This window comes from Prionailurus viverrinus, chromosome D4 (genome assembly GCF_022837055.1).
Source record: "Prionailurus viverrinus isolate Anna chromosome D4, UM_Priviv_1.0, whole genome shotgun sequence".
In the NCBI taxonomy this organism is placed as follows: Eukaryota; Metazoa; Chordata; class Mammalia; order Carnivora; family Felidae; genus Prionailurus; species Prionailurus viverrinus.
In genome coordinates this window covers 11,674,567-11,689,770 of record NC_062573.1, presented here as the reverse complement: position 1 = coordinate 11,689,770, position 15,204 = coordinate 11,674,567, and the positions used below count along the sequence as shown (strand labels likewise).

At 43.9% G+C, this 15,204-nt stretch overlaps 1 protein-coding gene across 5 annotated transcripts in view; it reads right to left on the bottom strand.

Annotated features, from left to right (window-relative positions):
• Positions 1 to 4,083: 4,083 nt before the first annotated feature.
• The window catches only part of ASTN2 (astrotactin 2), an 876,392-nt gene continuing 865,271 nt past the window's right edge, over positions 4,084 to 15,204 (bottom strand). For all 5 annotated transcript variants that reach the window (XM_047831063.1, XM_047831064.1, XM_047831066.1 and 2 more), the window contains one exon: positions 4,084 to 4,908. In XM_047831063.1, the coding sequence (XP_047687019.1) occupies positions 4,671 to 4,908 (238 nt within the window). In that variant the 3' untranslated portion in view covers positions 4,084 to 4,670. The remainder of the gene's footprint in view (positions 4,909 to 15,204) is intronic.

Sequence of the window (15,204 nt, the reverse complement as noted above, 5' to 3'; positions counted from 1 at the left end):
GCCTGCCCTTCCTTGGCAGAGTTAATCTTGTCTATCCTTTTCTCACCTACATAAGCTGCTGTAATAACTATTTACTGAGAGTTTTTGTTTTCAAGCACCTAATGGCTTTACATACATTAGCTAATATAATCTTTCCAACAGTTCTTTGAGGCAATGTATTTATCCCCTTCATAGATGAAGAAAGTGAGGCTTAGAGAGGTTAATGTCAGCTAACTTGAGCCTCTTAATTAGCAAGACCTGTTGAGTGTGACTTATAAATTTCTCTCAAGGACCAACCCCTCCTCGATGTAAATTGTACCACCAATATTTAAACCCAGATTGGCTTGACTCCAAAGTGTCTGATTTTATCACACTACCTTTAGTTAGCTAAGTTCCAAGAGTTTCTTAAAGGCAGACTTTGGGTCGTGTTCATCGCAGCACTCTAAACCTGGAAATCAGTCCTCAGGCATTGGCTGGAAGGTAGAGGGATTTAGCTTTTGACTTAGGATGGGGAAGAGGGGCACCATCCATTTGTTGTAGGAAGCACAGTTATCACTGGTTTGAATTACTTAGTCTGTCCAAGTTTAGATGTCAATATCTCAAGACCATAACTAACTACAGAATTTGGAACAGGTTATTCAAGTGGTTTAAACCTCAATTTCTTTAACTGGAAAATGGCAGTAACATGGTTATTTTGCATGTGGTTAAGTGAGATAAGTGTGTAGTCACTGATGTGATGAGCACTCTCGAAATAGTAGTTACCAGCGTTTGTCTATGCAGTCCCCTCCTCTTTGTCATGAAGCCTGCCTAGGGAAGTAATTCCTCAACCATACAGGAGGAGAAAATCATCTAGGGGTGATTCCCTGTGCACCTCTGATACACACCTTCTTTATTCAGTGGAGGACACCATATGAAAAGTCCCACATTGCCAGCACAGTGGGAGGTGAGCTCCCTGGGCATTTTCCATGGCAGCACATGAATCATCTGACTGTGTGGAGGCCAGGGCACCAAACCCAGCAGCCTCAGGTGCACTTCAAGAATTTTTCTTTTCTTTTTCTTTTTTTTCCCTAATGAAACATCTTAACAGACATTGGTCCAACTAACTTTCCCGCCATGGCAACACACAGACACACACCTGTCTCTCCAAGCTTCTGGAATCCCCCTCTGGAGAGCCTGATGGGGGCTGCGAGGAGCAGCAAGGCTCCACAGTGCCAGGAAAAGGGGTTTAAAACTAGAGAGGGCATGAGCAGCAGAATGAGCTGGGGACAGGCTGATAGCACATATTGTGGTGGCATCACACATATGTGATGGCACACTCAGGGGTCAGCCAACTTCGGCCAACCAGGCAGCTATCCAGAGGCCACAGCTGTCTGTGAAGGCCTCAGAGAAGCCACACACCTCTCTTTGCAGCTTTTGCACTGTGTTGGGTTCTGCCATCACAGCTGCTTTACCCTGAGTTAAACTTTTGATACTCTTTACAGTTCACACATCGCACAGGACTGCTAATCATTAATCCCTTCTCTCTCTTTTTTAAAATTCCTTCTCTTAATCAGAATTCCTTAGGCCTCTCCCAAACAAAGCTTCCTACTTCTCTCTCCAAGATTCAAAGAGTTGTGCATATAATCTAATAAAAGAAGAAATGACCCTACTATACATTGTACTGAATACATTACAGTCACTTTCTTGGTCAAGCTTCATAATAACCTCATAAGGTGGAACTATTACTAACCCCATTTTGTTGATGAGGAAACAGAGGTTCTGACGGCAAATTACTTACCCAAGTAATAGCTAGTGAATGGCGACAGAGACAGATTCAACTTAATTAGGCTCACACCATGGTCTCAGCACACTGGGGAGTTTCTGCAACTGTTAGGCTAATTTTTCCTTTGGGTTGGGTCAAGACAATGGAAAGCTATGATAATGGAGTGACTCAGCAAAGGCCAGGGACCTAGGTTTTAGGAAAGGGCATACACGAGAGGAATTTAGAACAGGGCTTGGCATGTGGCAATGTTATACACTGAATATTTGTGTCCTCCTGAAATTCCTATGTTGAAACCTAATCCCCAGGGTGATGGTATTAGGAGATGGGGCCTCTGGGAGGTGATTAGGTCTTGAGGGTGGAGCCTCTTGAATGGGATTAGTGCTTTTATGAAAGAGACCCCAGGGAGCTCCCTCTTCCCATCTGGCCTGTGAGGACACAGCAAAAAGATAGCTGTTTATGAACCAGGAGATTCTCACCAGACACTGAATCTGCCAGCACCTTGATCTTGGACTTCCCAGTGCCAGAACTATGAGAAACAAATCGGTGTTGTTTATACCAGTATCCTATTACACCAAAACTAAGATAAGGCCACAGACAAAGGCAGGCAAGTGTTCAATGAATGCAACTATGACTTTTCTTTTCTTCTTCTTTTTTTCTTTTTTTACCATGTTGGTTCCTCTCTGAAAATATTATGCCTAGGAGGAGGAGTCGGCAACACTGCAGGAGAAATTTATTCATCTAAACTCCACCTACATACTTGCAGAAACGTAAATCCAGTAATAATGAAACTTCTTGAAAGAGTATCCTTGAGCTTAGATTGCTAGAATTTGAGCAGACCTCTAGGCACTGAGTTGTCTGGAAGAATCTCTCTGTGCTTTGTTTCCCCATGTGTAGTAGAGTTGGGGTGGAGTGGTTGCGGGGGACTCAGTATGTAGGTTTTCAGGAATGGGACTGTTGACCTCATAGGCACTCATCAAAACTGAGAAGTAGGCATAGTTTCAACTGCTTATATTTTACACCTCTCTGAATTCCCACAGTGCCTTACTCTCCTCTCTTGAACAGGTGTCATCCTTGCATAATGAGATACCTGACCACATGCTTACTTCTTCTGCAGAGCTAGCTCCTGTGAGCTTTTACCAGAAAGTTAAGACTCTATAAGGCCTCTTTGCACTCTACCCTCCCAGGTAACACACTGGAAACAGTTCATTTGCTTTTTTAAAGGAGACTCCAGGGGTGCCTGGGTGGCTCAGTTGGTTAATTAAGTATCCCCTGACTCAGGCTTTGGTTAGGATCTCACACTTCTTGGGTTTGAGCCCCATGTTGGGCTCTGTGCTGACAGCTCAGAGCCTGGAGCCTGCTTTGGATTCTGTGTCTCCCTCTCTCAGGGCCCCTCTCCCGCTCGTGCCCTGTCTCTCTCTCTCTCAAAAATAAATAAACACTTAAAAAAATGGGGTGCCTGGGTGGCTCAGATGGTTAAGCGTCCAACTTCAGCTCAGGTCGTGATCTCATGGTTTGCGAGTTCAAGCCCCATGTCGGGTTCCACGCTGGCAATAGGGAGCCTGCATGGGATCATCTCTTTCTGCCTCTCCCCCACTAGTGAGCTCTATCTCAAAATTAACTTATAAATAAATAAATAAATAAATAAATAAATAAATAAATAAAACAATGGCAGAATGTCTCCCCATGACCTCAATATCCAAACTGCCATTGCTTCTTGCCTGGAAAATAACAATAGCCTCTTTGGGGCCTCTTTGGGGCCTTCTCTCTGGCCCCATTTCCACTTCTGCGGCCAAAACAGTTTTTCTTAAAGAGCAAGCTTGGTATTTCACTTTGTTAACATTTTTTGGTACCTCTCAGTAACTTCAAATATGGTCCAACTTTTTGTCCAAAGCTTCCAACACTCTGCCTAGCCCCAGCTTGCCCTCTGGCTATTTGGGTCTTTATTCTCATGGGAAGTGCTTTCAGCCCCGGAATGTGTTCCGTTTTCTCTTATCTCTGGGTTTTCAATGTTCCTGGTGGCCCATCTCATTCCTCCCCACTCTCTTTGGATTACCCCTCCTGTCCTTTGGGCTTTAGGCATCACTTTTTCAAGGAAGCACTTCCTTGAAGCACTAGTTTGTCTCATGACCCAGCAAGGAGTTAAGAACCCCCTACTGCAGCCTGAATTCACTGACCCACCTCTCTATAATCTCCAAGGGACTGTACGGTCCGAGAGCAGGGAGCTTCTCACTCTTCCGTTGCACGCCCAGTGGCTGGCATATAGTAGGTAATCAATAGATATCTGTTGAGTGAATACACAGAGGTCCCCCAGGGGCAAGAAACACTACCCAAGCAGAAAGAGAGACAATAAGAATTTTTAATCCATGGAAAGTGCTGCAGGGACTCTGTCCAGGCCCACAGGCAGCAGGAAGAGGCAGGGATCCTGCAAACCCAGTAGTGTCTGGAAAATGAAAAGCCATTAAGACCCAAGCTTCCTCACTGCAACAATCCTCGGGGCCTCCTTCCTGATGCTGAAGAGGTCAGATTGTCTCTCCATGGGTCTCCTCCAGGGCCCACTGTGGGAAGGAAGCTGAGTGTGGCAGGAGGAAGGAAGAAGAGCAAAGGCCGCTTGGTCTCCACCTGAAAGCCCCTCCCCCGGGACTGACCGCCGCCATCCATAAGAAAATGTTTAAAAAGGAGAGACTTGGATAGTCAAATAATATCTTAGAAAAAATAAAAGAGAAAAAAAAAACCGGATAATTCCAGCAGTTACAAAGTTCTCTGTCAGCTATCCACAAGAGAAAGAGTTTGCTTTGGCCTCGCTGGCAAGCCTCATCTGCCAGGCCCATCCTCAGCTGTCCCCCAGCCCCCCCCAGGCCCCAGGATCCACGAGAGTAGGGCTCCCCCTCCCATGGAGAGTCTCTGTGCTCATGGAGGGCAGTACCCTCCCTCACCGGCCCTTGGACTCCCCATACGTGTTTCGGGCCATGGACACCATCTTCTCCTCGCATGTGATTTTGGTGTCCTTGAGGATGCTGTACCACACCATACCCGCAGGCCGGACCTCCTCGCTGCGGCAGAAAAGGTAGGGCACGGTGTCCACACGGCTCTGGATGTAGGCGCTTCGCAGGAGGCTGGAGCAGTGACCGCTCACCCTCTCCAGTCGCCGCAGGATCAGGTGGGCCTTCCTGAAAGGCAGGACGAGACAGCGATGAAGAATGAAGCCCAGATCAAAGCTTAAGCCTTTGACGGTGAATAAAGGTCGACAAGAGAAATGAGGACTTCCTGTCCCAACAACCTCCTAACCATTACTGGCCTGAGTGTGATATTTCAAACACCCATTTGAAAATCACCTCAGAATCTGTCCTCTTCAACTGTGCAATGTGTAAAGAATGAAAGTGACATAGAACCTTTGATCCAGCATTTTCATTTCCAAGAAAAGAGAGTCCCAGGAGTTATGAAGTCACCAGCCTTAGGGCTCTGACCAAGGAGAAATTATTATAATAATCATACACAGAAACCACAATCACAACTAAAATTTATTGACACTAGCCATGCTAGGCACAGAGTAAGTGCTTTGCATACATTTAACAGTTTTATTTAATCTTCACAACAGCCCTGAACATACTGTTCTTTCCACTCACACAGAATGGGAGTAGAGCCCACAGCTCAGAGAAATGACATTGCATGACCAAGGTCAAACATCAAGTTGACCGTTGGGGCTGGGCATTCGAATCTAGGTCTGATACCCATGAAGTCCCTCTCTAACTTCTGCTTTTGTGTTTCTCTATTCTCTGATACTCTATTCTTTTTTTTTTTTTTTTTTTAAAGAGAAAGAGAGCATGCAGAGAGAGAGAGGGAGAGAGAGAGAATCATAAGCAGGCTCTGCGCTGGCACAGAGCCTGACACAGGGCTCGAATTCATGAACCATGAGATCATGACCTGAGCCAAGATCGAGTCAGATGCTTAACTGACTGAGCCACCCAGGTGCCCCTCTCATACCCTATTCTTACAGGCAGGAAATTTGGAGATCTTTCATCAAAGCCTTAATAGGTAAGTTCCCAAATCAGATTTCTCTAGATCTTGTTTTTGTCATCTCTAAAACAGTGAGGATGGTCTTAGTTTCACAAGTTTGTGGTTAAGATTTACCATGAGAAAGGGCCAAAGCCTGGCACAGAGTAAGCTCCCAATAAATGATACCTACAATTACCAAGAATTGTTATGATAGTATCTTGGGATCAGGGTCATACTGAACACTAGTCTAAACAAGAATCACCCTGTGCTGTGGTGATCATCATGAGTAATTTATCTGGAGTCCTTTATCCAGCACCAGAAAGAGGATCATTGAGGAGGTCTGATGGCTGCATAGAAGATTAAGCTAGAGAGGATCTCTGAGATCCTTGGGTCTCTCAATGATGGCACTATTGACATTTGAGCCAGATAATTTGCTGTTGTGGAGGCTGTCTGGTAGGAAGTTTTGCAGAATCTCTGGGCCTCTGCCCGTTAAGTACCAATAGCACTCCTTTGCCCCAGTCCTAGCAATGAAATTGTCTATAGACATTGTAAATTCTCCTCTTGGAGGTGAGGGAGGGGGGAATCACCCCAACTGGGAACCAGTGACCTGGTCTCACCTACTGTCATTGAAGATGTGAAAACTGAGACTGAGAGAGGAAAAGGGGCATCCTCTTCCCGGATCCCACCATAGACTAGTGTCACTATCAAGGTGTCCATCTCCATGTAGAATCCAGTTTTCTCTAGGTTTCACCATCTTCAAGATACCCAAGGGCTGAGTGAACAGCTCTCTCATGCTGTCCTCTCCATGCCCCTCTGAGACCCCAGGAGGGAGGGCATTTTACGACAACATACCCCACAAGTGGGAGACTGTGTCAGGCACCTGCATGGCGACTGGAAAAGGGCCGGGCTTACGTGTGTATGTTTTGTGGGCACAATTTATGAGGTACCTTTCAAAAAGTCCTCTTTGTATAGTTCACCACTTGGGTGGAATATTTCCTGAGGTGCCAAGAATTCATAGCTTCATAATCACACTCGAGTTGCCACTCTGCCCACAGACCTCTCTCTCCCCTGGCAGGCCAAAGAAGAGCTTGAGGAGTACGTTTCTCTCTTCTGGTTTGAGTCCTTGCTCTGTTCCTTAATAGCTCTGTGTCCTTGGGAAATTTACTTAACGTCTCTAAACCCATTTCTTCACTTGAAAAATGGCACTGTTGTGAAGTTAAAGGAGATAATGCTATTGACTGCTCATTTACTGAGCATTTATTTTATGAGAGCGCTCCCTATTCAGTGTGAAAGACCAACAGATGGACAATGACAAAAAGGAGAATGATAGGAGGAGGCATGGGGGCCGGGAGGAAGCAGAGGAAGGTGCCTACGTAGGATTGGGGATATCCAAGAAGGCTTCCTAGTAGAAGGGCAAATTGTATTGAGTCTCATAAATGAATAGGGGTCAAAGAAGACAAAGACATAACAGGAGGGATAGGGAAAGGCATAAAGATAAGTGATTACGTTGAATTTCTGAGGATTTACAGTTGGAATGCCATGTGGTAAGTGGGGACACAGTGGGAAAACTGGCAAAGTGGCAGGAGCCAGCCATTAGAACTCAGGAACTGGGAAGTTGGTTGTACCAAGTAATGGTGCACCATTCAGGATCTAGAGCCTGACTGCTCAGGTTCAAATCCTGGCTCAGCCACCTACTAGCTCTGATATTGAGGGAATTGTTTAACCAGGTGTGACTCCATTTCCTTATCCATGAAATGGGAATAATGTTTGTTATCTACCACATAGACTCATTAAAAAAAAAAAAAAGCATTAATGAATCTATAACAAGCCCTCAATAAGTGTTATCTAGATTGGTAGTCTGGAAGGCAAGTAGGGGAGTTATCAAAGGGTTTCAAGCTGCCAAGTAACAGATTCAGAGCTGGACTATTTAAAAACGTTCCTGGATGCCTTGAGGAGAACCGAATTGGGGGAAGGACAAGCCTGGCAGCAAGAAACCAGGTAGGGCACACATCCAGGAGTCAAGTGTTTCCTATCATCACACTTAAGGGTGCTGGTTTGCTTTTTCTGTGCTTTTAAAAAGCTGCGTCCTCTTTCCACTTCCTCATTTATAACAAGGGAGCGACATTTGCCAACCTCATAAAGTTATAGCGAGGATTACAGAAGTTAATACACACAAAACCCTTAGAAATGTGTTTGGCACATTGTAAGTCCCCGATACAGGGTAGAAAGTACCACCCCCACCATTGCCCCTCATCATCACTGTTTCTGTACTGGTATAAGCCTTGGGCACCTTTGCAAGTCAGTGGCAGGAGACAGACAGAAATAGGAATAAAGTGGATACCTAATCATTAGTTTGGGGGCTCAGAAATCTTTCCAAGGGATTTAACAACTACACTAGGACTTCAATGATGAGACAGGTTTTTAAGGTAGATGGGGAGGCAGAGGAAAGAGCCCATCCAAAGTTAGATTACCAAGAGCATGAACAACCAGAACTTTGAAATGGTTAGTGCAAAGAATGGATAAGAGACTAGTCAGTTTTTCAGATCTCAGACCATCTAGACTCTTCAAAGCCCTGGGGAAGTGTTATATTTTAGGGGCAATGGAGAGTGACTGTCTGGTTCAGACAGTCACAAAAACAAGGCACGGATATAAAATGAGGTTGGAAAGGGGAATCCCTTCAACATGTCCAAAGGCTTTGTCTCCAAAGGCCCAGCCATTTCCTCAGGGAGAATTCTGGAACTCCAATGAACCAAGCCTCCTTTTGAATGGATGGGGAAACTGAGGTTTGGAGTGAGAAAATACTCGGTCTAAAGGAACACCTTAAGTTAGTAACAAAGGCAGAGCAAGAACCAGAGCTCTTGGTTGTACAAAGCTGAATTTAAATATCTGGGCCTGGAGTCTCAGAGTCAAACCCTAGCTCTATAACTTAACAGCATGTGGATCATTAGGAAGTTCTTCAGTGGTGATCTTAGTTACCACATCAGTAAAACGAGAGTAATAACAGTGTTCTGGGGGGAATGAGATGAGCTGAGTAATTTGATTACTCTCAGTAAATGTTAGCCAAGGTTCAAAGTAGCATACTGTAGTAGAAAGGACATAGGCTTCAGAAACCATTAGGGTAAGTCACTTCTCTGTAAGTCTGTTTCCTCATTTGTAAAATGGGATTAGAGATGCTTATTTTGTAGGGCTGCTGTTAGGCTGAAATGAATGACTGCTGTAGGCATCCAGCACAGAAATTTGTACTCAATAGGCACTAAACTGGTGCCAGTTCACTTAACTATCCCCTGCTCTTTGTCCACAGCACACACTGCCTCAGACTTTGGCTTGCATTTAGCCAACAAACACAGGAGAACTCAGAAGGGGACACCATGGAGACAAGGATTGGAGGTGCTCAAAGGCCGGAGAAGAGGAGGGGGAGTGAGAGACCAAAGGTGAGAGAGCTGGGTAATAAATTTGTAGGCAATGGAGATCCATAAATCAAAGGCCAGGCATGCTCCAAGCTTTCCCTGGAGAGGGAATCATAGGTCAGAATGACCACTTTTCTCAAATACCGGAAATGAAATCTTCCTCATTGGAGACAGGACCCAGGCCTGCTGGGATAGGAAGCCAGAGGTGAAGGAGTGACAGTGCACATTAATTTATGGTTGTATTAGCGGGCAAGGCTGAGACAGGAATGGCTTGTGGAGGAGTCAGGGGCTGAGTTCCAATGCCACTTCTCCGGGAACTATAGAACCTTTGACCGACCATTCTATTCCCAGCACCATTACCCAATCAGCTGTTGACACAGTTAGTGGATACAGACCTAATTTCTAAGGGGGCCCTGGAATGGAGGGGGGAAAAAGAGGCAGTAGGGAAATGTTCCTATTGGCCTCTCCCCCTCCTCCCTATCTCCTTTAGTTGAGCTCAAACGTCTCTGTGTTAGCTGACCTCAAGCTTAATGAGAGTCGAGGGCATGACGTGGTTGCACAAAAACGGGACACAACCTCCAAAAATGGATAGCGCAGATTAAGAGAAAGAATGACTTCATTCATGTTGCCCTGGTCAGGCCACATCTGGAGAACCCCGGTCACTTCTGGTAAGAGGGACATGTGCAAACTGTAGCCAGACCATGATGCTGAAGCTTGTCTCAAAAGCAAGTCTTAATGAGGAAGTGTGGAAAGCAGGAATGGAATGTGTCCTCTGAAGGGAGAATTCAGGCAAATGGCTATGTTGTTCTAATAAATGAAGACTAGTGGGAAGAAAAAAAAAACCTGAAATTAAATATAATCCTCACCACAATTTTAGAGTTCATACTTCAGTCCCAGTCTTTAGGTGGTAAAAGTGAGGCTTGGGCTGGCCATATGGTTTGACCAGGGCTAACAGAGTGTGAGAAGAGCATCTAGAGCTGTTGCAAGGCACCTCAGTGTTATCAATGATATTGCTCCAAAATTAACAGAAGGTGAATTTTGACTCAATATTATAAAAAACTTAAAACTAGAATCCTTGAAATCTAGAATGGACCCTTCCATATCTCCATATCACTAGAGATGATCAAATCAAGTAAGTTTTAGAAAGGAGTCTGTCTTGGTCTGTTTGGGCTGCTATAACAAAATACCACAGACTGTGTCATTTATAAACAATGGAGATTTAATCCTCACAGTTCTGAAAGCTGGGAAGTCCAGGATCATGGCACTGAGGACATGTGCTGTGCGGTAGCTAGTGAGGGCTAGCTTCCTGGTCCACAGATGGTACTTTCTTGCTGTGCCTCCACATGGCGAAGGGGCAAAGAATCTCTCTGGTCCCTCTTTTTATAAGAGTACTAATCCCATTCCTAAGGGATTCAACCTCTCGACCTAATCAACTCCCAAAGATCCCATCTCTTAATACTATCACCTTGGACATTAGTTTTTGAATCTATGGATTTTGGGGGGATACAACATTCAGACCATAGCAGACTCTAATGGTAGTAGAAAGTGGAGAAGACTTATGTGGTTCTTGTTTGTTTTTTACTGACAAGAATCAAGGGGTTGATTCACAGATACCATCTGGTGGGCATCTGAAGAGAACTTCACAATAGATGTGACACAACTGCCAAGGCACAGAGTTCCTGACGTAAGAGGACCACATTTGCTGAAGTTCTGTTCTTGCTTCAAAGTCATGCTGAAATTTCACCTTCAGGAAGTCTTCCAGAACTTCCCAGCTATCATAAGTCATCTTTTACCCTTTGCTGCTGAAGCTTTTTATTTCTCTGTTGAGATATATAATATATTCTGCCTTAGTTGTGTACATATCTTGGGATGCAATGTGTTATAATGGACAGGACGCTGGTTTGAAGTTTGCATTTTGAGTTTATTTTGAATTTGGCCTCTGGCAGTTATTAGCTATGTAACCTTAAACAATTTACTTAATTCCAGTGATTCCCTGTTGCTTAATCTTCAGAATCGACGGTTTAGGAGATGAAATGAGATGTAAATGACCTCGCCCATAATAGTGCTCAACTAGTATCTTCCACCTGCTTCTTGGACAATGTAGAAGGAATTAATAAGAGTGAACTGACTTGAACTGAGGAAATTCTCAGGACTCAGCTTTCAAAATCCAAAATTCTCTAGCAGGAATTGATAAAAGGAATGGAATGGCATTTGAGCATCCATGTGGACCTAGGGAAATAATATGGCCAGGTGGGCAAAATGTTTATACAGAGTTGTTTATAACAGCAAAGCATTTGGAAGAAACCTAGTTGGTATTAAACAGAAGACTCAAGTAACATATAGTACATTCAAATAATTGCATGGCTAAAGGGCCTACCCAGATAACACAGTACATGTGCATCCAAGAGAAAAGACCTATTAAGTATAAAGAGACAGCAGAACATGGTGTATCTATTTGTTGTACATAGCAGAGTTGGTGAAAATTGTGCTCTGGTTGTAGATACAGGTATATCCTTAAGCCTGTATCAGCATCCCTATTCATTTTCTTATCCAAGTCATATCTAGAAAGGTATGTGCACACTGCTAATGACTTTATCTCTGGGTTGGGATTATGGAATTCAGAGTGCAAAATTCTCACTTTCCACTTTATATACATCTACATCATGTAGATGCTACAGAATGAGCAAGAATTACTTTTAGAACAAAATACAGTAAGTTCTTTCCATTTTGAAAACCTGTGTATATACACATATATTTTTGTAGCTGGTATGATGAATCTGAGCAATGAAACCATGGTTTCATGGCGTTGCGGTAGTTCAATGAGGTTACTTTCAGCATCTAGCCTCAGACCAGTTCCACAAAACAGAAAACAAGTAGCTCAATACTGCTGTCTTGATATAGATCTTCAACATCAGCTTTAAAATGTGATTTATAAGAGTGAAAATATTTATGTTTTGTCTTCTCCTTATTCTCTCACAAGAAACCATAAGACCTTCCCAAGAATTCATTCCTTAACTGATGGTAAGAATGACAGAGTCTCAACCAACCCAGTGATTTCAGTGTGGAACAGAAACAGACTACAAAATAGCAGCCAACCTTGCTATACTACCAGTGGGAACACTGATCCATAGAACACTTGTTCAAGGTCATCCTGTGTTTTGTATTTATCCACCCTGAAGCATCTTCAATTATAAGAAATGCCACTGATTTAATAATAGCCTTTCAAGAAAAGGAGAAAGAATATAACACTTAATGTGCACATCCATTGTTCACCGTCCATCCTGATTCCAGAAATGTCAAAACATGCAACAACAACAAAAAAGATTAAAAGTGCATGTGAGATCATAGGAATATGGCCCTAGAAGCCTAAGTTTGCTCTTGTTCAAAATATCCTAGAAATTCCAAAAGACTTAATCCCTGATAGCTAAGGAAAGGGTTAATATAATCTTGAATTGAAAGAATGACATCGAGTTTGATTATTTTCACTATGGATGCAGCAACCATGGTTCATGGGATATGCCAACTCTTCTCAGATAGGAAAGGCCTATCTTGCTATGTTGAGAAAAATCCTAGGCTAAACCAAGTCTGTAATGATTTCTGTGATGTATTAGCAATGTCTGCCATGGAAGCAAGAGGGGCTGAGACAGTAAATATATCATTATAGTCCAGAAAGATCAATTCACTGAAACAAAATCCCTTCAAGTGCTTGCTCTCTTCTTCCTATTCTGTCATCTCAGCCATACGTGGCTGAGAGGATCATCGAGAAGCCCAAGAGTGGTCAAGTATATTCTATTGGAGCAAATTCTGGTCCTTAGCCACCTATGAGCTCAGTTTCTCATGTCTAACAGAAACCGTATGGCTGGGCCAGCTGGGTGTCAGCAGGTTTTCTCTGAGTAGCTGTTTGTGGCACCCATGGCTGCCACAGGAGCCAGGCTCTGGAGGACAATGGCCTGATAGATTTATTAGGCAGAGATAAGAGATGCCCAATTTGTCACCAAATTTTATGGGGGTATATGACTATAGTTTTAAGGAGAAGTATGGAAAATTTTGGGGTTTGGTGATTCCTGATAGAGTTCATTCCATGGTATCGGTGGTTCTGGGAAGTGCTCTTAACACCCTGGCCACCTAGGTCCCTGAGAAACAGAACATGCTGGACTAAAGGACAGTCAAGGTGTCCCTGTTCTCTGGTCTTTATGACCTTGAGGGCTTTCTGGTTTCTTCGCTTCCCAGCTGGAAGGGACTTTGGAGTCCAGCTCTTTTACATTACAAATGAGGTCCAGAATGGGAATGGAGGTTTTCCAAGGTCACGCAGCTAGTGGGTGGCAAACCTAGGACAGGAACCCAAGGCTCCTGGCTCCAGGGCAGTGTCTTGCTCTCTCTCTCTCCTTTACATTTTGATACTTTGCACACTTGCGAACCCTTCGGAGTCATGGCACATTTACCCAAATTGTTCCTCTGTTTAAAACGTTTACCTGGCTTTTTGGGGGAAAGAATACACTCCTGGACAGAGCTCACAGGAGCCATCATGATCTGCCCTCTGCTGAACTCACCAGCCTTGTTCTTTTCCCCCCTCTCACCTTGAACTCTCTGTCCCAATGAGAATTATACTTCTTAAGTGTATCCTCTTAATTACCATCCCCCAACTCATCTTTGCATTGGTTGTTCCTTCTGATGAAAGCATCCATGGGAGGACTCCTTTGATGCTAAGCACAGACTTCACTGTCTTCTCCAAGGATTCTTGTTTGAGGTCCAGTTCTGGGTTAGGTGTGCCAGCTGTTCACATCTAGAACCCTGTCACTCAAAGTGTACTTTTGGGACGAGCAACACTGGCATCACACCTGAGAGCTTATTAGAAATGCAGAATCTCAGGCCCATCCTAAGCCACTAAGTCTATTTGAATTTTAGCAAGGCTTTCACGGGATTCTCATGCCCATTAAAGTTTGAGAAACACTGCAGTAAACCAGCTTCTCACCCTCCTTTTTACAGCATGCTTCTTGTAACATGCTTCACTGCAACTACCTACAGACTTTTGCTCACTAGATGCTGCTCCTTCTAAGGCAGGGTCTGTCTTCTTCACTCATATATTTCCAGCCCATAGCACAGAGTCTGGTACATAGTAAGTACATTACGTGAATCAACGAATAAGTAAATTAATGAAATGTGGTCTCCACAGGTCTCTTAATATTTGCAAGCACAATGCATTTTTTTATTGCTACTTTTGAGCTGGAGAGACCTTAGGGTTCATGGAATTTAGTTGTTACCAACTGTGACCTATAGATCTTTGATAGCTCACAGAGACTTAAGAGTCCCTCGGGATTGGGGGAAGGGGGTCTGAAAGGGAAACCTAGCAGGTGGAGCTCCAGACCACCCTCTCTAGTTTCTACCAGAACAACTGTGTAACCATCTGAGCCACACATTATCCAATTATTTAACAAGTAAATTTAGCACCTACTTACAAGAGTGAGTAGGACATAAAGAATCACTAAACACACATAAGCTGCCATAGTAGTACAGAAGAGAGATAACACAAGAGTAAACACATAAGCAATATAAGATACCAAAGTTAATAGGTATGATGCAGAAAATTAAAACATGAGCATGTGACTGAGAAGATATGTAGAAATCTTAGAGGATTCTCTGAGGAAGTAGCATTCTAGTTGAGACATGGGGGTCTACATAGGATCTGTTTAGAAAAAAATTTTCTACTGCTTAAAAGAAGGAGTACCACTGCCCTAGTTCATCCTGATCATTTTATAGATGAGGAGACTGAAAGCCAGAGAAAGCCAGAACCCGAGGTTATACACTGAGTTCATTAGCACTGTCAGGATAGATTAGGATGCAGCCATCTTGGTTCCTGTGGACATGCCAGTGTGGGATGTTAAAGGAATCTCATATTCCCTCCAGAGACTAGAAATACTGAAGAGTGAGGAAACTGGGTGATACCAACGGGGGCTGGTGGACAGTGACTGGTGGCCGGTTGGCTGGAGGTTAGGGGGGTTATCAGAGCCCATTACCAAGTGGGTTGTCCTACCTCTGTGGGCGGCCAGGCAGCCTCTCCAGAAG